This window comes from Podospora pseudoanserina, chromosome 1, assembly GCF_035222485.1.
Source record: "Podospora pseudoanserina strain CBS 124.78 chromosome 1, whole genome shotgun sequence".
NCBI lineage: Eukaryota > Fungi > Ascomycota > Sordariomycetes > Sordariales > Podosporaceae > Podospora > Podospora pseudoanserina.
Genome location: NC_085920.1, coordinates 7,260,614 through 7,285,475, shown reverse-complemented (window position 1 = coordinate 7,285,475; position 24,862 = coordinate 7,260,614). Strand labels below are relative to the sequence as shown.

Below are 24,862 nucleotides of genomic sequence, written 5' to 3'. Positions count from 1 at the left end.
ATTCACGAGACTCTTCTGCCGCCTTGCCGCACTATCTTCTGTTCCACTGCCCCCTTCACTTCGTCCAACCTTTTCTTTTTCCCACGCCCAGAAGGTCTCTCTCCCACTTTGTCTTCCTTTCGTCTCATCGCACGACTTTTCTAGACTTGGTGCGAGTCTTTCTCACTTGTTAGAAGATACCTCCTGTGCTTTAAAAAGCTCTTAATATGACTCAGGGCCCTAAACAACTCGTGAATGTGATTCCTTAGTCATGAGAGCGACTCAATGAGATAGCAACAAGCACAAAGGCATCACTTTCTTCTTTCCCTTTCCAGGAACAACACTTTCTCAAAATCACTGTACCTAACATTATGAAAACTCAAACCTGGCTCAAATAATATCTCTGAAGACCCTTGAAAATACCGAGAAGAAGAATATTTGCTCTCTTCCTGCCTTCAAATCGAGTGCTTGCTTGATAATGAGTCATCCCATCCAGCAGACAGTCGTCAATTGGCTTACCCCATCATCTCCTCTCCCAAAGTGTAGTATTCTGCCTGGCTAGTGCCAGTAGTCTTCTCTGCTTTGAGATCTAATAGCTGCTTTACCATGACCCGTTACCGCTAAGTAATACAGGTACTTGAACCAGAAGCCTTGACCTAAGAGCCTTGATAATGCGTACTTCCTCTTTGCACAGGTCGAACACCTTGCTTTGGAGGCTACACTCCCGTCAGGCATCTCGTGTTCCTACCACCACAGGCCGCAGTGTCGAGACACATTGACGAGATCCTGCACACAGACCGCAGTGTCGAGACCTGTCAACAACATCCATACCCACAGACCACAGTGCCGAGACTGTTAACGGCATCCTCCCCATAGACTACAGTGTCGAGACCTATCGATAACACCATACACACAGACCGCAGTGCCGAGACTGTCGACGATATCCTACCCACAGACCGCACTGCCGAGACCTGTCGACGACATCATACCCATATTTTATTTAGTTTAAATCTTCCTGCTCTCTCTCTTCTTCTCTCTCCATCGTCCTCCCACTTCTTCCTTGGATGATACCCTCCTCAGCTCCCTCACCATTCCTTCTTCGATATTTCGATCGAAGTAACAACCAGTAAGTATTTTTTCCTCCGATGGCTTTCTTTTCTCATAACCACCTCCATCTACGACCTCATCTTTTGGCCTCCACGCCCGACTAGAAGTCACCGCGGCCTCACGGCTCTGGCTGAGGTGGTTGTGGCCTGACGACTCTGGCCAAGGTGACTGGTTGATCTCAGCGGCCTGACGATTCTGGCTACTCACCACATAGCTTTGTAAATCGATTGGGTCAACTTTTCGTTTGCAACCTTCTTCCTTTCTTCCCTGCTTCATTGCTGCCCTCCTTCCCTTTCTTCCCTTTCTTCCCTTTCCTTCGAACAACCACCTCGTCCTCGACCCTCTTGAGCACTCTCAACCATCATCGACCACCATCTGCTGTCAGCCACCCCATCCATCCATCATCTTCTTCACCCTTCATGAACTGTTCATCATCGCTCCATCCAAATTGACCAGTCGCTAACAAAGCGTCTTCAGAACAAACTCGAACTCGAGATGTCGTCGCCCTCGGTGACCTGGTCCGAGGAAGCTGTCGTTGGCGTCGACAGCAGCCCTGTCGCCTCTGGCCGTTCCCGCTCGGTCAGCGAGCCCTCGTCCGTTGCCGGCTCCGATGAGCTGAGTCAGTGAAGAGACCTGTTCCGTCGGCACCAATGATCTGTGAGGCTGACTTCTTTTCTGATAGTTTTTTCCGCCGCCTCCTCTCCCGCCATGGAGTCGCTCGCTGCCTCCCTGTACGTTTCGATCTTGTCCGCTTGGATTTACCCTCTCAGTCTCGGCGTTTTATTCCCCTTTTCACCCCTTCAAGTTCGGCCTTGGCGTTGGTGGGCCTCGCAGTCGGGTACTCTTTCCGACATTGTGGGCCTGGCATCGTCGACGTCTTCCTTCCGTTCCTCGCACCCCATACCCTTCGCACATTGGACATCGGCTGTGTTGGCGACATGTCGAGTGAAGTCTTCCTTTCTCCCTTGTTTTGTTGTTTTGTTGGTCAATGTACTGACATCTTCCAGTGCTGCTTGCAAGGTCGAGGCCAACGATGATGCCGTTGAGTCGGGCTCTCCCATTGTGTAAGCCTTCGCCTTCTTCCATCCCATCTCCAGATCCACTCTTCTCGCTCTTTCAGCAGGCTCAAGTGAGTCTTGCCCTTTCGAGCAATCACTAGTTGGGTTTTTGTAAGATGATTCCGCCATCCTGTTTGCCGAGTTACCGATATTTACTCGGTTATTTGGTAAACAAAATGGGCGGGATTATTAAACGAAACTCCCAACAGGAGTATCACTACCTTCCCATTCCACACACACGCTTGGTGAGAGAGATAGTAGGGTGTTTCTGGTCTTTGTCACCAGTTATATCTGTCTTTCCAAACATTGGTGCATTTCCCTCTCCATAGCAGGCTTAGAGTCGGGCTTTTTAATAGCCTAAGTTTATGCCTCTGAATCCTTTGGGTTTTCCAGAATAGATTCCGCAGGAAAATACTTGGTTTTCTTCAGGAGTCCTGAGCCAGCGAGAAACATAATGGTTTCAAATGCCGCTTCGAAGTCCCTTGCACTTTCCGTTGCTACACCTTCATTTCCTTGGGTCTCTGTCCGACTTTCCATCTCATCTCCTACACCGGTTTGGTTTAACCTTTCTTTGAGAAGTGTGCGTAACCGATGATGAGATCAGAGTTGCGGAGAAAAAAAGGGGTCTTCCCTCTATTTATTTACCTCTTCCCCACAGCTCACCCTCCTCTTCCTCTCCCACAAACAACCAACGCAATGGACTAACATCTGTCACCAATATGTAGTCCGTCCGCCGCCTTGAAGGAGGATGACGAGGTCCTTGAGACCTCCACCAGGTCTGCTGCCGCGGAGGCCACTGCCTCGACCTCTACCACCGATCTCCGCTCAGTCTCCTGGGCTGTCGAGGTCGCTGGCGACTCTGTTGGATCCCTCTCTGCCTCTCGCTCTGTTACTTGGGCCATGTCTGCCAGCGATTCTGGCAACAGCGCTGAGATTGACCCCCAGGACGTCTACCCGTCCACCGCGTGTGTCTTCGTCGCCAAGTAGGTTCTGCGCACCCCAACTTCAGCACATTGCAATCTTGACATCTTTTCTGACGTTGATGGGTTTGCAGTCTGGCTGAGCCCCGCGACGATGTCGCTCTTGAGGCCGCTGTTACGCGCGCCTTCAGTCGCTTTGGCACTGTGTTTGTCAAGATCCGCCGTGATCACAACAACTTGCCGTTTGCTTTCGTCCAATACACGACGGAGGAGGAGGCCAAGGATGCGATCGAGAGAGGTCGCGGCGTCCCCATTTTTGGCCGCCCCTGCCGCACTGAGATGGTCAAGTCCAACCGTAAGTTCCGATCCCGTTGGGTAAGGAGTTGATCGTGATTGCTGACCTGAGGGTCAAAAGGATCTTTCATCATTTACAAGCGCGACTGCAGCGAGATCCTGATTGATGAGGCTCACAAGATCATGGAGACTTTCGGAACGGTCAGCAGCATTGAGGTTGTTGATGACGACACTTGCGAGCGCATGGATTTGCCCTCTTCCGTTTTGGTTGAGTACTCCAGCTTCAACTCGAAGAAAACATTCAGCATGGTAGGCCTGTTCTTTGACTGTCCATCTGGCATTTTACTTTAGTTACTGACGACGACTCACAAGGCCGTTGCCCTGTTCCCTGACTACTACATCGACATGTTCGATGTCCGCAAGCGTGCTGCCAAGAGCAACATTGATCGTGACACAGAATTTCTCCGTCAGTACGATCTCGATCGCCGCTCCATCTACGTTGGCGGCCTTCCTCTTGACGCCACCGAGGAGGAGATGTTTGAGATCTTTTCCGATGTTGGCGAGGTCATCAAGGTGAACATGGTGCAGCGCCATAACCAAGAAGGTGAGTCCATCATATCGAGTCGCTCTTGAACATCAAACTGACTGTGAATCAAGGTGCTCTTGCTCGCCAGTTTTGCTTTGTCGAGTTCGACAAGATGGAGACGCCGACTTATGCCATCAACAACCGTGATGGCATGGTCCTCCGTGGCCAGCATTTGACTGTTCAGCGCAAGCAGTCAAAGGTAGCCAAGACCCGTCTTGCGACCCGCTACATCGGCAAGAATGAGCTAACTGAGGTCAACAAGACTCAGCCTCACCACGACGACCAAGTCGCGATTCGTCGTGGTAATTTCACGGGCCAGATCTACAATGGCCCCAACAGCACAGCCAATGCTTTGGCCCGCTATAACAACAACGGCCCTTATGGATACGACCAGGGCCACCAGGGCTACCAGGGCCACCAGATGCCCATCCACCACCACGAGCCCCAGCATTACCAGCGCTACGCGGGCCCCGCCATGCCCCCAATGCCGTACATCCCCGGCGATGGCGCTGCGGTTGGCATGAGCGGCATGCCTGTCCACCCGGCGACTGTGTCGCCCAGCTTTGCCCAGAGCTTCCCGGTCCACCCCCCGGGACACACCCCTCCTGGCATGATGAGCGCTTGGCCGGTCATCACCAACAACACCCCGACCCGCCATCACCAGGCGTATAACCCCAACCCGGCCTTCGCGCCGACCCAGCGGCGCGCTCCCGACCGGAGCTGTGCCCAGCCTCGCCGAAACCACACTCGGTACTTTTACCAGCCGGCGGACGCCGACATCGTGGAGGAGTAATCTCGTCCACACCCACCTTCTCTCTCCCCTTCGCTCAATTTGGTTTCTCTCGGCGTCATATGGATACCCTGGGTGAATCGGTTCGGCGGGGTTTCTTTTTAATATCCTTTTTGTCTGGGATAGCTTGGTCGGAAGTTTGCTTGGTGGGCTGGAGCTTTCCGTTGCTGGTGAGAGGGGGATCTAAAGAGGAATTAGGGAGAAAAAAAAAGGAGATATTCTTAGGGCATTGCCTTGTGGCAAATTGCTGCCCCATCACTAAATGGAAACTTTGCGTTGTTTTTACTTATTTTTAATTTTTGTTTTTTTTTTTTAAAAAAAGACTAAAACTTTGTGTGTGGTCAACATTGGTGGTGTTTATGTTTGTGATCATGGGGATGTGCCTGGACGGGATTTATATGGTGCTTGTGAACACTGTTCTGATATGATGTGATGTTTTGGACGAAATTATGCGTGTTTGGGAACGATCCTACTTGTGATGCTTGGGAAACAATCCTGCTTGATCATGGAGATATGCTTGGACGATTCTTCTTGATAGTTGGGAACACTTCTGGATGATCTTTGTGATATTTACTAGCATTGTTGCTATGCTCACAGATGCTCGTTGATTTGCTCGGCTACCGAAGGGATTTCCCGGCTCTCAGCTGTCAAGCATGTTCGCTTGCAGGTGTGACAAGCCTGGGCGTCGCAGTGGGGCTGGCGGGTTGCAGGCTTGGCATCACCTAGCGATTACCTACTGCGTTGCTCTGCTAACAGATTAGCATGTGAATATGCACTGACAAGTGTTAGAGACACTTGGAAAAAGATGGCGGGAAGACCCCCACGAGCCGGCGAACCAGGGATGGGAGAAACAGTTGAGAGGGCCATTCTTTCCCCGAGGAGAAGATGGAACCAAGTGGCTTGGAGCTTGTTGACACAGGAAACCAATCCGACTGTGGAAAGGCTGGCAGAATTGAACACCGGCACCGGCGCTGTGAGGACGCAATAATCTCTGCTAAAAGCGTGGGGTTTTTCACATCACGAGGAGCTTGGGGAATTTTCATCTCTTGCTCCATCAAGACAGTATGTATAAGAGAGATCCTCAGTCAGTGTTCCGCGCCGAGAGTTGAAATTGACTTTGATACCGGACAGACGGAAGGGTAAACTTTCTTCGCCACTTCATCCACGACACACCCATCTCGAGAACAAGACCATAGCATCACCTCCACCATCACCATGGGACAGCCATCCTGGGAGGCGTCTCACGCCCTTGTCTATGTGACATATGGGCTTTTCCTGTCCGTTCTTCTTAGTCACCCAAGCCGTCACATACCGTACAGTCAAAAACTGACAGTCCATCAGTATCATCGGCACAGGCGTCGCCTGGACATTCAGAAACCAGTCCAAGGGCGAATTCTTGGCCGGCAGCCGGACGCAGACTGGTAGAGTTTTTTTTTTCTTTCCGCTTTTCATTCTTTTCTCTGTCGCCCTGTTTGAAGTCACCGTGAGGTTGGAGACTAATATTTCAGCAGCCGTCCCGCTCGCCTTGAACTTTATCGCTTCTGGTGAGTGAACAGCGGACAAGCAGGAACAGAAAGAGAAGAATGGCAGCGGCAGCCAAAAACACGAATCCAGCATCATTGAGACGACAGCCTCAGAAATACAACGCCACAGCAAGCGAATACGGCAATCCTGGGGGACATGATGAGGTCGACACACAGCATCACAAGCCCTCGGAGGCAGCTGATTAGGTTCGTTCAAAAAAACCCAAACTCACCAAGTTCTTTCTTGCCACTCCTTTTCTCTTGGCAATGGGTTGCCCTGGGGGAGTCTTCCCCCTAATTAGTGCCAAGTCATGGAGATCAGGAAGTAAGAAAGGACTGCGGCTCACTACGGGCGCCGAGTTGGACCTTGTGCCATTCCCCTTCAACGGGGCGATGGTACGATGAAAGACGAAGCTGAGATTGTACCGTAATAACTCGATCAAGATAATGCTTGCGTGGGGAACGTGCTGCCGCTATCCAAAATTTCTACCCTTCCTTCCTCCCCATCACCCCTGCTGCGTTGTGCTAAAACAAAGGTGTGTAGCTCTCGGTTCGGCCATCCTCTTTGCCTACCCTCAACTGGCGACTATTTCCGGCGTCCAAGGTGTTATTGTCTACGCTCTAAGCTCTGCGCTGCCTCTGTTTGCCTTTGCGTGGCTCGGCCCGATCATCAGGAAGAAGTGCCCGCAGGGATTCGTCTTGACGGAGTGGACGAGGCAGCGGTACGGAGATGCGGCGGCGTTGTTCCTGAGTTTTATGACGCTGGTAACGCTGTTCCTGTACATGGTTTCGGAGTTGAGCGCTGTGGGACAGGTGGTGAATATGCTGGCGGGGATTGATGGGTTGCCGGTCTTGATTGTGGAGTGCATCATCACCACCATCTACACCTGTAAGTGTTGGCGCCGACGAAAGGAAGATGCACTGGCTGACGATATGGTGGTGTGTAGCGCTGGGCGGCTTCAAGATCTCGTTCTTCACCGACAACATCCAGGGAACCATGGTCATGGCCTTGGTTATTATTGCGACCATCTCCATCGGTGTCGAGACCAAGATTGACACAAGCCTGATTGAAGAGTCTGGGCTGCTCAAGGGCAATCTCTTGGGGTGGCAGCTGGTGTATATCCTGCCTGTCGCTCTGTTGACCAATAGCTTCTTCCTGGTAGGTGCATCAGTCGCATCTGTCCTTTGGTTGCTGTCTCTTCGTTGTCCCAACTGTTTGTTTCAAAATGCCAATTCACCAGTAAAAGAACGGGTCACGATTATGGAAGGACCGCTCAGTGAATAACCATACATCTTGGCATTTCTTGGGTCTTCAGCGACATCAGCGAACAATGGCTAACTTCATCTGATCCTTCTACCATAGTCCCACTTCTGGCTCCGCACCTTCGCCTCCAAAACCGACCGTGATCTCTGGACGGGCATCTCCCTTGCCGTCGTCGCTATCCTCGTCATCTTCGTGCTAGTCGGCTGCACTGGCCTGGTCGCCGTCTGGGCTGGCCTGGTCCCCGGCGATGACCTCGAGAACCCAGTCGACGGCGGCATTGCGTTTTTCGCGCTGCTACAGCAGCTTCCCAACTGGGTAGTGGGGATCGTCATTGTCATGTCTGTCACGCTGAGCACTGCTGCCTTTGACTCTTTCCAGACTGCCATGGTCACGTCGGCGAGCAACGATTTGTTCAGGAACAGGCTGAATATTTGGTGGATCAGGGCCGGTGTGGTGGTGATCATGGTGCCGGTCGTGGTTATTGCCATCAGGGCGCCGTCAATTCTGCAGATTTACCTCATCACGGATCTTGTCTCTGCGGCGACAATCCCGGTCTTGTGCCTGGGCTTGTCGGAGAAGTTTTACTTCTGGAGAGGGTTCGAGGTGGTTGTTGGCGGACTGGGAGGCTTGTTCACTGTTTTCCTTTTCGGATTGGTGTACTACCAGGACGCGCAGAAGGGTGCCGAACTGTTGCTGTTGCAGCAGGGTCTGTTTACCGGTGATTGGGGATGCTTTGGGGCTTTTGTTGCTGCCCCTGTTGGAGGTATTCTGTGGGGCTTTGGGGCGCTGGGGCTGAGATTGAGCATCCAGTACTTCAGTGCGAAGAGAAAGGGGGTTAGGTTTGATGCGTTGGACAAGCCGTTTGTGGTGGATGGTGGCCAGCAGCAGCTTGTTGGCGATACTCAGCATGTTGATAGTGGTGTGTTGAGGGATGAGGCCATTGCTGATGATTCTTCGGATGCGCCAGGCATTGCGAAGACGAAGGGCAAGTTCTTTTAAAGGGACTGACAACCATTGTCTGTGTGGGTGCGAGTTGAGAACAGAGGCGAAGGTGGCGTGGTGAGCACAAATGGGGACGATGGGCACATAATGAGGATGATGAGCACATATGAGAAAGGGAGGGAGCTGATCGGTATTTGGAGTACGATGGTTGTTACCCAACCTCGCCCGAGGTTGTCCTGCCTGGAGCTGGCAAGGTGCAAGGCAGGCAACATGGCATCAATTGACCATGAACATTCGTTTGCTACAGCTGTTTTTCAAGGCCTCGGTCCCAATTCTTCCGTGTGCTCCAGATCTCGAGGAGGTGAGCGCCTGTCATGCTCCCGTTATTATGACATCTCGTGATGGCTTCATCCAAGACCTCAAGTCTTGGCACCCCCTGAACCCCTGATTCACTTCACCCAGCAGCAGGCACAAATTATGCTATGCCACTCCATCCCATCAGCACAATTCCACAAAACACAGCTCCCCTCCCCATTCACGCGTCTCCCCCCTCCCCAAATCACATGCCTGGCATCAAATGCGGTCCTGTGGCGTCAACCTTTTCCCCTCCCCTCATCCCCTGTCCCCTGCCCCTCCGCGGCGCCCTACAATTATTCTGAGACAGAGCATGACCTCCACCCCCTCTTTCCCCCCAATGTAATCATGTACATGCGAAAAGCTTGAGAGTTGCATCGCCACCTGGAAACCTGGCTGGAATGCGTGGGCTGCTGCATGGCGAGGGAAGGGGCGCCGCTCGATTTATTCCCCCATCCGGCGCGATTTCATGCAGTGAATGTCCATCCGGCCGTAGGTATTCGGGCTTCTCTGGGTGCTATGCCTAATCTAATAGAAAATAAATAAATAAATAAAAATGGCAGGCCAGGAAGAAACCAGAGAGACAAGACGTGGAGACATGGAGAGCAGGACAGACGTATCCCATGCAGGCAAAGCACGGAAGCAATGGAAATGCCACGCCCACCTCCACGCCCCCTCCACAAACTGCATTCTGACAGCGATTTGCCTCCTCTAGCGTTGGAGGCCCAGACATGAAACTTGACCAAAGGTAGGATACTAGACAGAAAGAGGTAGGTAAACAGTGAGATACCCGAGCTGCCCGACTGCCTTGCAGCAGCTTATACGGGCCGAATGGGTCGATATGAGGGTGAGCATGACGGCCGGTAGGCTGGCTACGCAACTCGAAACAGAGAAGAGGCTGCTCGGGTCAAGACGAGGAGATGTACACCTGGCAGCCCCCAAGAGGGAACTAGCTTGGCTCGGTGTGATTTTGTAGCGAGGCGGATGAGATGGTGTCCTTTGCCACCCTTGCTGTACCAGCCAGCCTTATGGTAGCTCTGAAAGTTTATTTCCGCACCTGCAGGTCGTTCGGTCGTTTTGTCGTGGCACAATTGTGACATTGATTGAAGCCGGCTGTTTTGGATGGGACGAACATGGCGCTACCCTTGACGCTGACCGTTTGACAGTTGATGTTTGACTTGGTGATTTGGGGCGGTGCCACCCGTTTTCCACCGGTGAGATCGGATGGCTCGAGGCTTTGGGGCTCGGAGCCGGGGCCGGCAGAAACAACGACATGTCATGAGAGGGAGCAAAGGTCCAAAGCAAAGTGTTTTTGATATTGCTGTCAATCTGTGCTGTAATTAAAAAGCCATGAAAAGCAATGAAATCCAAACCAAACCAAACCAAACCAATATTTTGATGCCTTTTCCATTTTCCTCTCAACCCCTTTCCCATCCGTGTCATTCCCGATCATTAATCGCCGGTCATACCAGCGAGTAGAGGCGAGGCCTCAAAGTCAAAGCCAAGGCCAGTTGTGTCCCTCAAAGAACTCTTTGACCACAAGAAGCCATGGCAATTGCAAAATTCCAACGTTGCTTGAACAAAACCAGCGTGTATCCGAGCAAAACTGCAAACAAAGGGAAGGGTGGGGTTTGTTCCATGATGCCCCAGGAGAGCTCAGATCATAAAGCCCCACGACGCTCCGGAAAAAGTCAGTACAACTCTTTCTTGAGCATATGGGCAAAGGGGTCCCATCTTCCACCAAGGCCGTTCACCAACCTAGCCACTGCCACGATACTGTCCAGCTCGCGGCGCATCAACCACACTTTGTTCTCGACCGCCTCAAGCGTTGCCTCGACCTTGGCAGCCTCCACCTCGAGTTGCTCGATGGTGAGAGAGTTGGGGTACATATCGGGGAACCCGGCGAGATGGGCGCTGTGGTTCCAGGTGGCCATGTGGTAGGCTGCGTCAGAGACGGCAGGGCCTTGACGCATAGCGCGTTCGTTGCTGTTGAGCCACTCGAGGACGTCGTGGAACTCAACCGCGGCGGCGCGGGTCGAGTCGTCCTCTGGGTAGAGGGCAATGATGTGGTTGAGATCAGCCAAGGAGAACTGGTGATTCATCTGGCGAACCTGGCGTTCCATCTCAGCCGTCAAGCGGGCCTTCTCGCGGCGGTAAGCATGGGAAAGGTCGATGAGGGTACGGGCGCGGATGTTGAGGGCGTTAGCTTGGATGTTACCCCTCTCAATCAGAGCCTTGATCCGATCGAGCTGGGGGCCACTAAGGATGGCGCGAGGGGGAGGTTTTTGCACCGGACGACCGAGGTCGAGATGCTGGCGGTACTTGCGGAAACGGTCTTTGGCGGCCTGGCAGATCTTCTGAAGGGTACGGAACATGTTGAGTGTCGAGGTGAGGGGTCGTGTTGAGTTTGTCTGTGGTTGTACAATGGTAGTAGTGTGTGAAAGGTTGAGGTAGAAGCCTGTGGTATCTGGAGAGTCAGTGTTGCCATGGGTGGGAAGTCGTGCAGAATATATAGATAGCTGCGGAGAAGTCGAACGAGTAGACTTAGATGTTGCCTCTGGCATGTCCTTGAGCTCCCTGGCTTTCTCAAGGCACTTCTCCCAGCTGTTCTTCCATGGGCGGGAGACTTGCTTGCTGGAGCTCACAAGAGAGCTTCCGCCTAAGCTCCTCCCTGGGAGTCACACTCTGACCAGGACAGCCTTGTGAGTTTGAGCGTTGCCTCGCTATTCTCAGGACCGAGGATACGGTCTCGGTTTGGACTACACGTCGCTGACCCCGCTAATACCAAAGCTCGATGACCTCAGGATGGTCTGAGAATCCTCTCATCGGTCCCGAGATATCACAGTCTAGCTCGGTGAGTCTCTATTTCTCAGGTCCTGATCCATGTCAACCTGAACATCAAAGGTGCGGAGTAGGGGCTCATACCTAGCGCGCACTGTGCCAAACACGCAGCCATGCAGCTCGTAGTGGGCTCTGAATGCTACCGCAGCAGCATCCAGGGGGGCGAGTCTGGCTTCCAGCCCCTCCCATCGTTCGAGCCGTTCCGACCAGAAACAGTAACCGAAAGCTTGTTTCCCCAGACGGCAGGCAACAACCCCGAGAGACAACGGTGCCTTCCCTTTCCAGTTAACGGCCGCATGTCCCGCGTTCATGGCCCCGGGCCATCGGCTACTGGTGCCTGGCAGGTGACAGCCAGGGCAGCCATGAGATGGCAGTGGTCGACAGCTCCGGTGTGGTCCCAGAAGCCCAGAGAGGACAGCAAGAAACAGGATGCTAGGTTGTCATCTGGGGGGAGAGCGATTCATCTGAACATCGAGTCACCGCGGACATCGACAATCTGTATTCGCGCTAGTATGTATTCACCCAAGTAACTCCTCCCACCAATTTGTTTTGCGGCTTTGTGTGACAGAAACGGTACTGAATTGATATACAGGAAGAAACACGAAAAGTTACAGCGACCCGACCTCATCCGGCCTCGTCTAGTCAAACAGAACAATGCTAATGGGCTCAGCAAAGGGGTCCCGATCCTCCCGCTCCAGCTCATCCAAGACACGAGACATTCTGTCGATAGATAACTCTAGGCCAGCGATCTCCTTCGTCATCAAGGCAAGATTGTCGTTTGCTTCCGCCTCAGCATCCATTAGCTGAGAGGCAATGGGTGGAACAAGGTAGTCCTCGAGACTTTGGATGACGGCCAGCTGCAACTGCAGGGAGATATGAGACGGATGTAGAAAACGGCTGCGTTGCTCGAGCCACCTCCATACCTCGATCACTTCGCCCCTGGACACGAACTGCATCTGAAGTTGCCAAACTTTGGCGTCATCATGCGCAGCATGAAGGTTTTGCTCTTCGTCAGGATCCAGCTCGGGGTGCCGAGTCTGATCAGGCGGCCCCCCGAGAGGTAGCTCTGGATAGAAGGCTTGGTCGTATGGTCTTTCTAGGTCCATGGGAAAGCAGGTGTGTTTTTTGGTGGCTGCATTGGCAACAGATCCAGCTTCGCTCATGCCACTGAAAGACCGCAAGCCTGCGAAGGGGTTGCTCATGACATCACAGCTGATCTTCGACCCTGGCGGGGTCAGAGGCGGTGTCATAAGCATGGCGAAGGGGTTCGTGATGATTGCCTCTCTCTCTGTGTCCAGTGGCAGGGGGACAAAACAGGGATCAATGAGGCTTGGGGACACTGGGGCGGCTGGCTCTGTAGAAGGGCGACTTTCCATCAGAGGGAGACGTAGGTCAAGACCATCGAAAATACGGTTGGTGTGCTGGCGAAGTTGAGCCTCAACATAGCAATGATCAGACCAAGTTCGCTGCCAATGGCTGTGCTTGGTGATGACTGCCAAGAGTTTGGCAAGTAGAACACGTTTGTTGGCGGTGTTGTGTCTCGGACCTTCCATGTTGACTGGCGTACTTGGAGATATTGTAAGGCCTCTGATAGTTTGGATGGAAGAAGATGTCCAAGGGGAAGTTTCTCCATCACCCATCAGTGTCAGTATCAGGCCTTTTATATTTTCCAGGCTGTGGCTCTCTGGTGTCAAAAATGATATGCAGAGACATCATATCACTGCACTTCACTTACACCCACCGAGTCACTCGCCAACCTGGACACACATCAGAGAAGCTAGCCGAGAATGGTCCTCCATCTCGGTCCCGAACACCTCGAGTATCCACTCACCCTGGGATCCCAGCGTTTCAACCTGGTACTTCTCAACAGCCTGCACGTCAAGTTTTTGTGGGCATATCGATGTCAAGGCTTAGGACCACGGCCCGATTGATAGCGTACTTGTAACGCCACAGTGTTTATGCGGGACCAGCGGTTCTGGTGGTTCTGTCTTGATGCCATGACATGACTGAGGCCTCTCTCCTGGACACGAACTATGTATTTCGCTCTTGTCACAGCATATTTGCTTCCTTGACGCTACAAATTATCACAGAACCCATTCTCAGTCTGCACTTCCAGTCGTTCAACTCACCTGTGCATGACCATGGTGCCTTTGCACCTATCCTCCCTACCCCTACCTTTGTCCTCCCTGTCCCCATCCTCTCTATCCTTATCCTTCTATTCTCTCTGGCCATTCTCCTCTCCGTCCCATCCTCCCCTAACTCTATCCTTCTACTCTCTGTTCCATCCTCCCTAGTTCTATCCTTTTTACCCCTATCCTCTCTGGCCCCTATCCTCTCTGGCCCCTATCCTCTCTGGCCCCTATCCTCCCTGCCACTATTCTTTCTATCTCTATTCTCTCATTTTCCATCTTGTTCTAGTACACTAGTGTGGCGGCTTTTGAACTTATCGCGACTACGTCGTAGGCTTACACGATTTGCCATTGTGGGTTCATACAAGACCATGGCGCGTGTGCATGTTAAACTTCGAGGGGCTTGCGCGCCACCACAGGATGAAATCAGGAATGAGTTGACAAGCTGTCCAAATCTTGTGAAAAGATTGCTCACCAAACGCACCATCATCACCAACTCCAATAAATAAAAACGCCGCCCAAAAACATGCTCTCCCAAATCTACACCATCGCCGCTCTGCTCGGCGTGAGCATGGCAGCAGCCGCCCCATCAACTCGCTCGCTCAACTTGGCGATCCTCCAAGCACGTCAAGCAGCCGAGGCCCCAAGACTGGCGGCTGCCGGCATGGTTCTTGATAGCACCGAAGCGCTTGCCGATGGTTATTTCATCGAAACATACACCGACATCGACGACACCACCGTCCCTGCTGTTCAACACCAAAACTTTGTCCGGCCTGCCTACTGTCCTGAAACGCTCAGATGCGACTACTCCCCTCAGCACGGCGTGAAGAGAGAGGTGACCGAGCGGCTGGTCCGGGTCCTCTTCCGCCACAAGGGTTGGAAATGGCGTGCGCCACGGTCGATGTGCCTCTACGGAGACTACTCCAGAGCTTGCGTTAGTTGGTATGTGTCTGCCTGCCAAGTTGCATCAAGACCTGAGTCAAGAGAAACCCACACCTAGACTGACGGATATATGCGGTCGTAGGAACAGGCAGACGGTTTTGCCCTTTGCTTGGGCTTGGTTGGCTCCGGCGACGCATAGAATCTTTGGGCACTGCGGCGAGGGACATTCGGGCCGTGATCTTGGGGTTGTCCTCGGTGAGGGGATATTGTCTCAATGTATTACCCAGTGTCTCTCCAATCGCCCCGACGGGTGTGCGTAGAAAGACGAATGACAGAGGGGGGTTATGCACTTCTTCATGGGAGGGGTCAGGGTTGTGTACTGCCCCTGAGCGTCGCCCATTCTGAGCTCTGGAAACATCCCCAAGCCGGAAACCTCAGACGATTCTACGTCATGGCCTTTTGTGTATTTTATGCCTCCAGACTGTCTATGATAATTCAACCGTGGCTGGGCTTTGTTGACAACACAAAGCGCCGACCGAGGTGAGTTCTGTGATCTCGGGCCGGGATAACTTCCATGTGCTGGACCTGTTGCAACGTCTCAAACTCGTCTTTTTATTAGTGTCTAATCCCCGGGCGGGTTGTCCGAATTAGCTTCCCACAAAAGCTCTTGTTGATGCGGAAGATACAGATAGTATCTGTTGCTTGGCAGGGGATCCTTTGCCAGACAATAAAAAGGGACGTTGCGATGCAAACGTTTTGTTGGTCTCCATGGTGTCATTCTATTCGTAGAAATACCCTTGGGCAAAGTGGACAAATCGGGTAGTTCCATTACAGGTGACAACGAGGTGAACCCGGCGAAGGAGTGGGTTGAATTGGATCTGATCGGCCACTTTCTCTGAGAGAATGCCGTGAGAGGTTGAGCAAAGCCAAGGTTAAGGTATATAGCCGTCCAGTCAACAGAGCAAAGATTTTGAAGCCCAGTTCACCTTGAGCAACGAAAACCCACTGGTTGAGACCGATCACTCATATCAGAGTCATCATCAATCGTCCGAACTCTTTTCAATGATGTGAGTGGTGTGGGCCAATCACCTGGATCAAGTGAGTTTGAAAACCTGACGAGTGGCTGAGAGGTCAAAAGGTTCACCCAGCAGACAGCATCTCATTCTCAAGGGAATGCAATAGAGCTAGGATATAAAGATTTTGAAAGAGAATGGGTCAATCCGATGGGCTCCTAGAGAGCAAGAGGCGCTGTAGAAGCCAGTTAGTGTGTCCGGCTGAAAGTACAACAGGTAGTTCCAGACCGGTATTTTAATTTGCACGGCCGGCATATGTTGCTGATGGTAGGCAAGCATAGATATGTCTGCCTAAAAAGCTAAGAACGGAAGAGAGAATGATTTAGGTATGGTGTCCTGGAAGCAAGATATATGCATAGAAATTTGCTTACCTATGGAAGCAATGATGGCATCCGCAGGTCGGCTATAATAAGATATTAGTGGAAAGATATAGAGTTGTTAGTCGAGGCAGAATTGTGGGATGTCATGAAACCCTCGGGTTCTGAAGTTTATAGTTGAAAGTATCACAGATAAGGGGCATATGTATATATATTGTGAAGAAGTACATTGCCTCTCCTGCTGCGTTGGCCATGTTTCAATTCTCGTCCGAGCTATCATCCTCTGTCTCATCTACCTCTGAGATATCAATATCCTCACCCTCAATCAGCAAAGCAACTCCTCTGTCAGGGGTAATTGCTTCGACCCTTGGAATCCTTCTCTGAACCTTGCAAAGTTCGACATTGAGAGTTCTGTTCCCAATCCGCTGTTGAGAAACATCCTCATGGATGAGCCTGTTGGTCCATGAACCGAGTTGATCCATGCTGTAGAGAATCAACCACTCTTTGAGTACGATTGTTAACTTGACTGAGACGTCGACGGCTGTTGGCTAACTTGATGCGTCCTCGATAGACCCAGCCAGCTACCAGGATGGAGCGGTCTCCTGAATGTACTTGACCGGTGATAGCTTGTGTAACGGAGTCAGGCGAGCAGCCGTATTGACGCGAAATTCCACCTATGATCGACTGTAAACGGCTGTATTGGTCTACGTATCGTGTCTGGTGTCTGCAAACGGCCACCTTGAGTCTAGCGATGGTCACAATGGCATCGTGAATATTATCGATATCAGACATAGTGCTGTAGAGTTGCTGTGGTCGGTAATAAATGCTGGATGTCTTAAAAGACTATGCGAGAGAGGGAGACGGATGCTTAGAAATTAGAAGCGTGAAAGTGTTGATCAGGGAAAGTGTTGATCAGGGAAAGCGGTGATGGTGAAAAAAGACGACAGTCATAGAACACATGAGTATTTATATTTAACGCACCCCCACATCCAAGACTTGATTCCCTCACTTCCTGACGCCATATTCACTTCACAGAGTCTATCGGAGCATCCCTGTGCTGACACGTGCTAAGCAAGATGAATCCTTTCCAGCTGACCGAAAAGAAAAGAGGGAAAGCTAAATTGACAAAGATGCATCAATAGTTGGTTACTTTCGTCCCAGCAGCGCAGGACAGAGCCTACCCAGCTGCCAGAGGTGGACAGAAATAAACAAATAGAGGAAGACAAGATTCAGAGAAATAGATCATGGTAACAAGAGACGGAAACCACAGCTTTAATTCTGATAGGCAGAACCGCACATCAACTGCCTTCCTGTCAAGGCCACCTCTTCTAACATGTATCCTCGTCCCCGGAGCTTCCCTCGTCCGAATCATCCAGCAAAGCGGCCACATCAACCCCACCCGGGGTATTCTCAATCCTGCTAATTCTCTGCTGGATTTTCGCATTCTCTGAGATGACCCTGCGCAAACGGGTTCGAAGCTCTTGGGGAATCCCATTCAGCTTCTTGGCAATTTCTTCCAAATTTTGTTGATGGACAGGTGGGCGACGGATGGTGTTCGTCCAGGATCGAAGCTGATCCACGTTGTATCTCTGGTTGACGTATTCTCTGGGATTCATAATATCATGCATCATCCTCTCACTCTGGCGGAGATTCCAGAGGTGGCGATATACCCAGCCAGCTACCAACGGTGAGAAATTGCCGGGCCCAACTGGGCCTACCATTGCTTTGGTGACTGTCCCCGTGGTAAAACCGTGACGGACGGCGACTGTATCGAGAAGAACCCGTAGACGGCTTGCATTTTGTTGATAGGCTACATGGGCGATGGTAATGTGGGTTTTGTCATGGGCGATTGCCTTGATGGTGTTGTGGATCTGTTGGACGTCGGCCATGGTGTAGATCTGAAGTGTCTGAAAGCAACAGCGACGCGGCAGAAAGATAGTGAGAAGTAGGAGGTCCCCTCCCCACGGAACTTGCTGAGGGGCAGGCTGTGGGAAGATATAAGGTAAATGGTTGGTTGCATCATGCATGTCTCAAAGGGATGATATGTTGAACCTCCCTTACTTTTCCTCATAAAGTTAGTGAGCTCATTTTGCTGGGTCACATGCGCGCGCCACAAATCCTTAGCTGAGTAAAGAATTTTCAACGCAACACAGAAGGAAGGAGTGAGCACCCTGTGGAGGAAGGAGCGACCCAGCAGCGACGCAATGATAACCATCGCATTTTGCCAATGATTGACTGGCTTCTCAAACTAACAACCGGAATTAAGAGGCGGTTAAATTACTTGAAGATCAAATGTTGAGACAAAAAAAAACAGTGGCTGATCACGAAAAGGGCACTTTATAATGAGCCGCGATGGGACCATTTGGGATGTCAAAGTTCAAAGTAGCGGTGTATTGTAAATAGCACTCAATCAAGAGGATAAGGAAACCCAGAACAAAGGCTTATATCCATGGGGCTGAGCTATTTCTACATGATCATCAACGTGATTGATACTGCAGTGCAGTATAGATCGTGGAGGATATTAAACCTTCTTATACACATCCTTTCATCATGGCTGATGTCATCTGGTTCTCTCATCTCACAGCAGTGACTCAGCTAACATTCAGAGCTTGCCAGTCAATCACACAAGCAGATTGCGGTTTACAACCTGTGCCTTAAACACAAGTGCTCCTTCAGTTGCTATGCAGCCACATCAAGCATGGACTCACACCACCACGGTTTGAGCTATGATGCATCGTGTTTTTATTGACTATTTGTCTAGCCGAGGCATACAGCAAAATGGTATTTGTTGTGGTTTTAGCCCGGAATAAGCAGAGGCCCAACACAACACAGATGTTGGTTCTGTCCACAGACGGTCAGGGGTATGTGGGTCCATAAATAGGGGTCAAAACAAACACGGTCCGAGAAGACACACAACACCAGAGCACCCATTTGCAAGAGTTGCCTCAAAGCAAGACTCAAGATACAGAGACAAACATTTACAGTATGAATTTACACAGACAGAATTTTCGGTTCCTGCCTAAGTCTTAGATGCTCCCTGTTTTCAGCAGAGCATCTTGTAATGTACAACTTCTCGAGCATACTGACACGACCATTTCGCCATCCCAGTTACCTCTACCTCTTCATAGCCTCCGAATGCTCCACCATCTTGACCAGCCGTTCCTCTTCCTTCCACTCATTCGGGTCCGTCGCCTTCATGCTTCCAACGATCCGCCACTCATCACGCTGCCAGGTGTGAGGGTCAACCACACAGCCAATGACGATGTTTTCAATAATATCCATCTCCTTCTCTGTTCCAGCCAGCTTCTTGCGCTCCCCATCAGCCCCGAGAACATACTGATACCGACGCTGCTTGCTAGAAATGGCCACCACCACTTGCTCAATGATGGGCGCATCCTTGCTCTTCTCGATGGGAGAGAGCTTGTGCGAAAGAACAGTAGGATAAAACCACGTCTTGGTATACTCCACCAGCTCCCATGCCATCAGCTTGTCCTTGGGACGATTGTCGATGGTAGCCTGCAGAGGCAGAGCCAGCTTGCTGGCGCAAACCTTGCGGATTGTGTCCTTGTCGCCGCTGGCGAGGGCTTCCATCATGGAGCGGTGGAGGCCCTTTGCTGTCAGAATCGCGAGCGGGTTGCTGGTTTTGAGAGCGGCACGCTTGAAGAACCGGGGCCTCGAGGAATGAACCATGGCGAACTTGGTCGCCGCCTCTCTGGCCTTGACAGTGACCCAGGTCCGGAAGAAGGCGAATCTGGACGAGAAGTCCTTGGGCCATTGGTCCCATGGAGGGCGGACAAAGGTGCCTAAAAGATAGAGCAAGACGAGCAAGTCAGACTACGGCACAAACAGCACGGCTCAACAACTGGGCCGAGTCCTGATTCTTGCTCACCTGGAAAGATGACATTGATGGCATTTGATGTCACCTTTTGATTGAGTTTTTGTTGGGCGATTTGAGCAGAGGGGGAACGGATCTCGTCGCGCGCCGGCGCCCTGTTCGCTCTCCTGACGCTTCTGGCGAGTGCAGCGGATGTACTGAAGGAACATGTTGGCGCGACGCGTACCACGCGTGGTGATATCCTAGCGGAGGCCTGTGATGACAACACCCCCCGGGCACCGAGTCCTAACCTAGATACTGAAGCCATGGATGCTACCGCCGTACTGTGCTGACCCTGAACTTCTCCCTCCGTCCTCTTGGTCCCCGCTTCCGAAGTACTTCAACCCTGATGGCCACCCCGCCTGCGCTCTCTGAGTCGGCTTGTTGCCCTGTCGGTTGCCCAGGTTGACCGCACCAATAAAGTAACGAGCCGGTATTCGTCGGCGGCGACGTCGGAAACGGTCGATCGAACGGAAGCTGTTGCGCGGGCGTAGCCGACAGCGCAACACCAGGAAGCTTCGAAGCTCTCAAAATTTCGGGCGCTCGCGGCAGAAAATATGTGGGTCCAGCACACCCAATGATCGCTATCAGTTATCACCACAGTCAAGACCAACCCCCACCACGGAAGGTTAACCCTCTGGAGCTTCCCAGAGGTCTGGACTTCTCGAAGAGATGCTGACCAATGAAAGGCCGGCTTTCGTAGCCAGGGGAGCCCCTAGTAGCAATCGTTCGTGGGAGGCTTGCATCGAGCACCCCTTGTTGCGACATTGATCGCTGGGCCACTGACGACGAGAAAGCCACTTGCACTGAAGCGAAAAGATAGACCCCAAAATCGAAATTCACATCACCGCCGTCCATCTGAACCTACCAAGATCCGGCCCCTCCGCCGCTGCCACCAAAGTATAGATTTCTCTCCGCCTTCTCCCCGTCTCTTGTCGCCTTTTCCATGGAGTGGTGAAACCCCTCTCAGGTGACTCCCATTTGCTCTATGGGTATAAACTAGAGAGCCAGTGTCTTGATGTCCAACCTCGCAATGCCAGCCGCGCAGCAGCGCCGAACAGCAGCCGCAGCAGCAGCAGCAGCAGCAGCAGCGGATAGCGCACCAGGCGCAAACAGCAACACCACCACCGATTATGCCACTCATGTCACCGGCTCGACGACCACCTCCCCCGCCCGCTCAAGGGCGCAAACTCCTCGATATGTCGACAACCCGCCTCCATACAGCAGCAAGACTGCGACAACCACGGCTGTCTCAACAGCCATATCAGCCGAGCCCATAACCCACCCCTCCGTCACCGCCGATCACCACCACCACCACCAGCTCCTCCGAGCCGTCACCCAATCCTCCGGCCCTGTTCCCCCCTCGTCCGGGCAAACCCAATCCACGTCCGTCCTCCGACCCCGCGTCGCCGTAGTCTTGGGCATCTCAACCCCATGGCAGATTCTCCTCTACATCAGCCGCCTCGGCTCGATCGTTCCGGGATTATGGCTCGGCCTACCATGCGTCCTCCGCCTCGTCTACATGATCTTTTCCATTCTGGTCACCAACCATGTCGTTGTTGGGAACGGACAGCACGGGTTCTCTTTTGGGAGGTTATCTAAGCCTTCTTCTGCCGTTTCCTGCACCTCACCCCCTTCTGCCCCCACGACAGAGGTACCGCCAACGAGGATACCAACCACGGGGTTTGACATTCCCTTTGAGACCAGCCTGAGGATAACAGAAACGCTGCTCGCTACCATTTGGGTATATCTGCCACCCAAATCCCCCCCCCCCTTCCATCTCCAAAGCCATGCTAACTCTCCAATAGTGCGTAGCCTCCTCCTACCTCTCCTTCTTCTTCACCGACTGCCTCATGTCCCGCTGGCTCCTGAACTACACCCCCCAAGCCACCATCGTCCGCCTCCTCGCCATATCAGCCCTAAACGGCTGGTGCACATGGGGAGTCCTCTACCTAACCGGCGGCTCCGAGGATCCCCGTCTGCTGCTACCAGGCTGGATAGTGATATCTACTGTACGTGTCCCCCTCCCTCTCCCATCCGGTCACCAACCTGACCGTCCCTTAGACCCTCACCCTCCTCTACCACCTAACCCAACGCAAAATCAACATCCGCAAGGAAACCCGCGCCTCCATCTCAGCCTTCTCCATCGCCTCCTTCACCTCCATGGTCGCCCTCCTCGCCCAGCTGCACTCCAACCGCACCGACTATCCCGACATCCCGCTCGTCACTTTTCTGTCGCAGGTCTGGGGGGTCATCACGGGGCTGGCGCTGAAGATTATGGAGTATGGGAATGTGACGAGGGATCTTTAACACGTCTCTTTCGTTTCGCTTTATTTTGAGCACTTTTCGAGGGAGTCATCTTGGATCTTGTCAAGTTGCCGTTCCTGTTTTCTTTTTCTGTTTCTTTTTCTGCTTCTTTTTTCTGTTTCTTTTTCTGTCTTTTCTGGGTTCGAGTTTTATACCTATCCTTATTTCAAGATTGGGACTGTGGAAACGGTCAAATGGGGGAATGGTTTAGGCAAATGTGGTAGCATTGGCGTCATGGTTATCTTTAGATCTTGTTCACACGCAAAAAGCATGGTGATAATCCCGTTCGGCTTGATACAGTTTGATGGCAGCAAGTCATCAGTCACAACAGCAACATATATCAGACTCAAACCGACAACAACGCAGTCGTTGCGAGCACAGCTGGTTGACAGATGCAGCGTACACATATCAAACCAGGCATATCAAGACTGTTATGGCACAAGTTTATCGCAACTTATGATCCCATTGCCCCAAGACCGCAGATTTCATAATGAAAGGCTTGCGTCTTGCATCGTTCCAGAGATTGTGAAAACCACCAGAAATCGACTACCTAAGCGAACGACGATCTGCATCGCGCAAAAAAAAAAATAGAGCCTTTCCTTCCCAAAAACCTCCTGCAACAATGTTGCTAGAGTAAAAAGGACGTCCGTAACCATCGTGGGGTATCATGTCATTATGCCGCTGGACCCAACCAAGGGTCCTCTCAGCGCTCGTAGTGACTACTTTCGTAGACGCTGCTCCGTATTCCCCAGAGGGGGACTCGAAGTGAGCTACGGCACGTGTAACATGCCGGACTTAGAAGCCGTGCACCTGCCGAGTATCAGTTAGCGGGCTGTCTCGGTGTGTTGTGACGGTGTAGATGCTACATACCTTGATGGTCTTGTCATCGAGGCCAAGGCCACTCTCCTTATCAGTGAGGAACTCCTTGATCTTGGTACGCTGATCACCCTGGAGCTGGATCACCTCGCCCATCTCGGTGTCACTGATGATGGTGCCATTGCAAGCGAACTCTTTCTTGACAACCTTAAGAATCTTCTTGTGGTCGAACTTGCTCGGAATACCCTGAACGGTGGTCAGAGTCTTACGTCCATTACGCTCTGTGACAATGTTAGCACTTGTCTTGTTGTCGGTGAACTCACACGTGGTTGGCAGCTCAAGGCCAGGACCACGTGACGATAAAGTGCAAGGACATACGCTGAATGCGGATATGGATATACTCCTGGGTCTGTTTGGTCTTGCCCGAGTCCTCGTCGGCTTCGGCGAAGGGATCTGTAGGACAAGTGGCGGTCAGCAATGTTTCTTTGATCAACGGTGCAATGTGCTTCGATGTTTTGGACGTGGACCAGGTGGCAGTGACTCCACAAGGCTGTGAACGAGGTTGCGTATGACGGTGACGCGCCGTCAACATCCATCAAGAATGTTGGCGTCGCGAAAACGCGGGTAATGGGTGGTGTGCGAGAACGATGATGAACGTACCGTAGGTCTTGAGGTTTTCGATTTCGGTGGACATAAACTCGAAGTTTTCGGGGTGTCCTTGGGAGAAGGGTTTTATTTGGTGACGGGGAAGAGAGCGACCGACGACTGTAGAGTGTCTCGCTATGTGCAGAGTCAAAAATCGGGAGTGCTGGGTGGGCTAGTTATAGCTTTCGGGGTGCCGAGAAAGTATGCGGGCGGTGATGCTGCGGTGGATGGCAAGATGATGATTAGGTCCGGTAGATAGAAGGGGAAGAGAGTGGAAATGGCGAGGTGAGGGGAAGAGGGAGGATGGGTAGGTGGGGCGAACGGTCTTTTCAGGCAACAAGGCAGCAAAAAGGCCCTGGTTGGGTTGGCCACTAAGGCACCGCCATCTACGAAGGGTGGGGCAATGATTCACCAAACGTACCGCACGCGTACCTCGGAGAGCGAAGCTGGCGGAACCTGCTGCAGGTTGCCTCTTTGTCTACATCGGGGTACTTTTGCTATATCATATTGCAGGGGTGGGATGTTGCGTCACAAGGCTCTGGGTCACCCAACACTGTTCACCGTTTTGGCGTTTTGGGAGTTCATTCGTTCGTTCTTTCGCCAGAGCAATTCTCTATCCGATAACGAGACCAGGGACGACAGGATGCCTCCGGGTCTGCGCAGTCAACCTGTATTGAAACTTTTGCGCCGTCAAACCATTGTTTTCTGTTTTCTGTTTTCTCAAAGTCAATGAATGAATGCAACGCGGCTGCAAACTCATCGATCGCTGCCCTGGACTAATCGACGGGAAGCCCGCCGTTCCGTCGGCTGGGCCGCGGGGCAGGTGGACTTGGTGATGCGAATCACTGACATGGGACCCGATGCTTGCCAGTCTTCTCCGGATTTGGACATGTAACGTTTGCCATAGATGTGTCACCAGTGGTGTAAAATCACATAATTCAATGGTGAAGCCCAGTCATAGGCCATCATGATGGAGACCCGAGACAGGCTTCGAGAGGCTCAGCAAGCACAAGATGTCAAAACCATCCGCCACCATCGGGGACTGGTTCCCTGTGACAAGCTCACCACCAGGGCCCTGTGCCAAGCCTTTTTTGCCCCTCGGTGCTTCTCCGTCGCCTTCTCGGCCGACCCCTGTGAGGTGAGCCTGTCCCTCGACCGACG

General features: G+C 52.2%; 12 protein-coding genes across 12 annotated transcripts; 6 read left to right on the top strand and 6 right to left on the bottom strand.

Moving 5' to 3' along the window:
• Positions 1–844: 844 nt before the first annotated feature.
• On the top strand, positions 845–4,737 carry QC764_120430 (uncharacterized protein; the record flags this gene model as incomplete). Its single annotated transcript, XM_062943306.1, has 9 exons — positions 845–1,105; positions 1,564–1,705; positions 1,769–1,817; positions 2,094–2,150; positions 2,870–3,127; positions 3,199–3,419; positions 3,480–3,667; positions 3,731–3,962; positions 4,016–4,737. The coding sequence occupies exons 2-9, from the start codon at positions 1,582–1,584 to the stop codon at positions 4,735–4,737; spliced, it is 1,851 nt and encodes a 616-aa protein (XP_062806390.1). The 5' UTR covers positions 845–1,105; positions 1,564–1,581.
• Positions 4,738–5,539: 802 nt separating this feature from the next.
• Positions 5,540–5,877, top strand: QC764_0024110 (uncharacterized protein; the record flags this gene model as incomplete). The annotated part of the gene is made up of 2 exons (XM_062940089.1): positions 5,540–5,707; positions 5,866–5,877. 2 exons carry the CDS (start codon positions 5,540–5,542, stop codon positions 5,875–5,877), a joined length of 180 nt encoding a protein of 59 aa, XP_062806389.1.
• A 72-nt stretch (positions 5,878–5,949) lies between these two features.
• On the top strand, positions 5,950–6,286 carry QC764_120425 (uncharacterized protein; the record flags this gene model as incomplete). The annotated part of the gene is made up of 3 exons (XM_062943305.1): positions 5,950–6,011; positions 6,076–6,155; positions 6,246–6,286. The coding sequence occupies 3 exons, from the start codon at positions 5,950–5,952 to the stop codon at positions 6,284–6,286; spliced, it is 183 nt and encodes a 60-aa protein (XP_062806388.1).
• A 418-nt stretch (positions 6,287–6,704) lies between these two features.
• Positions 6,705–8,781, top strand: QC764_120420 (uncharacterized protein; the record flags this gene model as incomplete). Its single annotated transcript, XM_062943304.1, has 3 exons — positions 6,705–7,146; positions 7,205–7,416; positions 7,621–8,781. The coding sequence occupies 3 exons, from the start codon at positions 6,705–6,707 to the stop codon at positions 8,518–8,520; spliced, it is 1,554 nt and encodes a 517-aa protein (XP_062806387.1). The 3' UTR covers positions 8,521–8,781.
• Positions 8,782–10,217: 1,436 nt separating this feature from the next.
• On the bottom strand, positions 10,218–11,381 carry QC764_120415 (uncharacterized protein; the record flags this gene model as incomplete). The annotated part of the gene is made up of 2 exons (XM_062943303.1): positions 10,218–11,275; positions 11,354–11,381. 2 exons carry the CDS (start codon positions 11,379–11,381, stop codon positions 10,509–10,511), a joined length of 795 nt encoding a protein of 264 aa, XP_062806386.1. The 3' UTR covers positions 10,218–10,508.
• A 305-nt stretch (positions 11,382–11,686) lies between these two features.
• On the bottom strand, positions 11,687–11,969 carry QC764_0024070 (uncharacterized protein; the record flags this gene model as incomplete). Its single annotated transcript, XM_062940088.1, has 2 exons — positions 11,687–11,693; positions 11,743–11,969. 2 exons carry the CDS (start codon positions 11,967–11,969, stop codon positions 11,687–11,689), a joined length of 234 nt encoding a protein of 77 aa, XP_062806385.1.
• A 327-nt stretch (positions 11,970–12,296) lies between these two features.
• On the bottom strand, positions 12,297–13,298 carry QC764_120414 (uncharacterized protein; the record flags this gene model as incomplete). Its single annotated transcript, XM_062943302.1, has 1 exon — positions 12,297–13,298. One exon carries the CDS (start codon positions 13,296–13,298, stop codon positions 12,297–12,299), a length of 1,002 nt encoding a protein of 333 aa, XP_062806384.1.
• Positions 13,299–14,313: 1,015 nt separating this feature from the next.
• On the top strand, positions 14,314–14,890 carry QC764_120413 (uncharacterized protein; the record flags this gene model as incomplete). Its single annotated transcript, XM_062943301.1, has 2 exons — positions 14,314–14,721; positions 14,812–14,890. The coding sequence occupies 2 exons, from the start codon at positions 14,314–14,316 to the stop codon at positions 14,866–14,868; spliced, it is 465 nt and encodes a 154-aa protein (XP_062806383.1). The 3' UTR covers positions 14,869–14,890.
• A 2,497-nt stretch (positions 14,891–17,387) lies between these two features.
• QC764_120411 (uncharacterized protein) lies at positions 17,388–18,086 on the bottom strand (the record flags this gene model as incomplete). The annotated part of the gene is made up of 1 exon (XM_062943298.1): positions 17,388–18,086. One exon carries the CDS (start codon positions 18,084–18,086, stop codon positions 17,388–17,390), a length of 699 nt encoding a protein of 232 aa, XP_062806382.1.
• Positions 18,087–19,110: 1,024 nt separating this feature from the next.
• QC764_120410 (uncharacterized protein) lies at positions 19,111–20,480 on the bottom strand. Its single transcript, XM_062943300.1, has 2 exons — positions 19,949–20,480; positions 19,111–19,862 (listed from the first exon to the last, which is right to left on the bottom strand). Exons 1-2 carry the CDS (start codon positions 20,199–20,201, stop codon positions 19,174–19,176), a joined length of 942 nt encoding a protein of 313 aa, XP_062806381.1. The 5' UTR covers positions 20,202–20,480; the 3' UTR covers positions 19,111–19,173.
• Positions 20,481–20,615: 135 nt separating this feature from the next.
• On the top strand, positions 20,616–22,567 carry QC764_120400 (uncharacterized protein). Its single transcript, XM_062943299.1, is given in 5 exon segments — positions 20,616–20,660; positions 20,731–20,994; positions 21,007–21,677; positions 21,742–21,945; positions 21,998–22,567. 4 exon segments carry the CDS (start codon positions 20,952–20,954, stop codon positions 22,241–22,243), a joined length of 1,164 nt encoding a protein of 387 aa, XP_062806380.1. The 5' UTR covers positions 20,616–20,660; positions 20,731–20,951; the 3' UTR covers positions 22,244–22,567.
• A 57-nt stretch (positions 22,568–22,624) lies between these two features.
• Positions 22,625–24,048, bottom strand: SUI1 (Eukaryotic translation initiation factor eIF-1). The gene is made up of 4 exons (XM_062943297.1): positions 23,717–24,048; positions 23,435–23,509; positions 23,111–23,337; positions 22,625–23,050 (listed from the first exon to the last, which is right to left on the bottom strand). The coding sequence occupies exons 1-4, from the start codon at positions 23,748–23,750 to the stop codon at positions 23,036–23,038; spliced, it is 351 nt and encodes a 116-aa protein (XP_062806379.1). The 5' UTR covers positions 23,751–24,048; the 3' UTR covers positions 22,625–23,035.
• Positions 24,049–24,862: the final 814 nt, after the last annotated feature.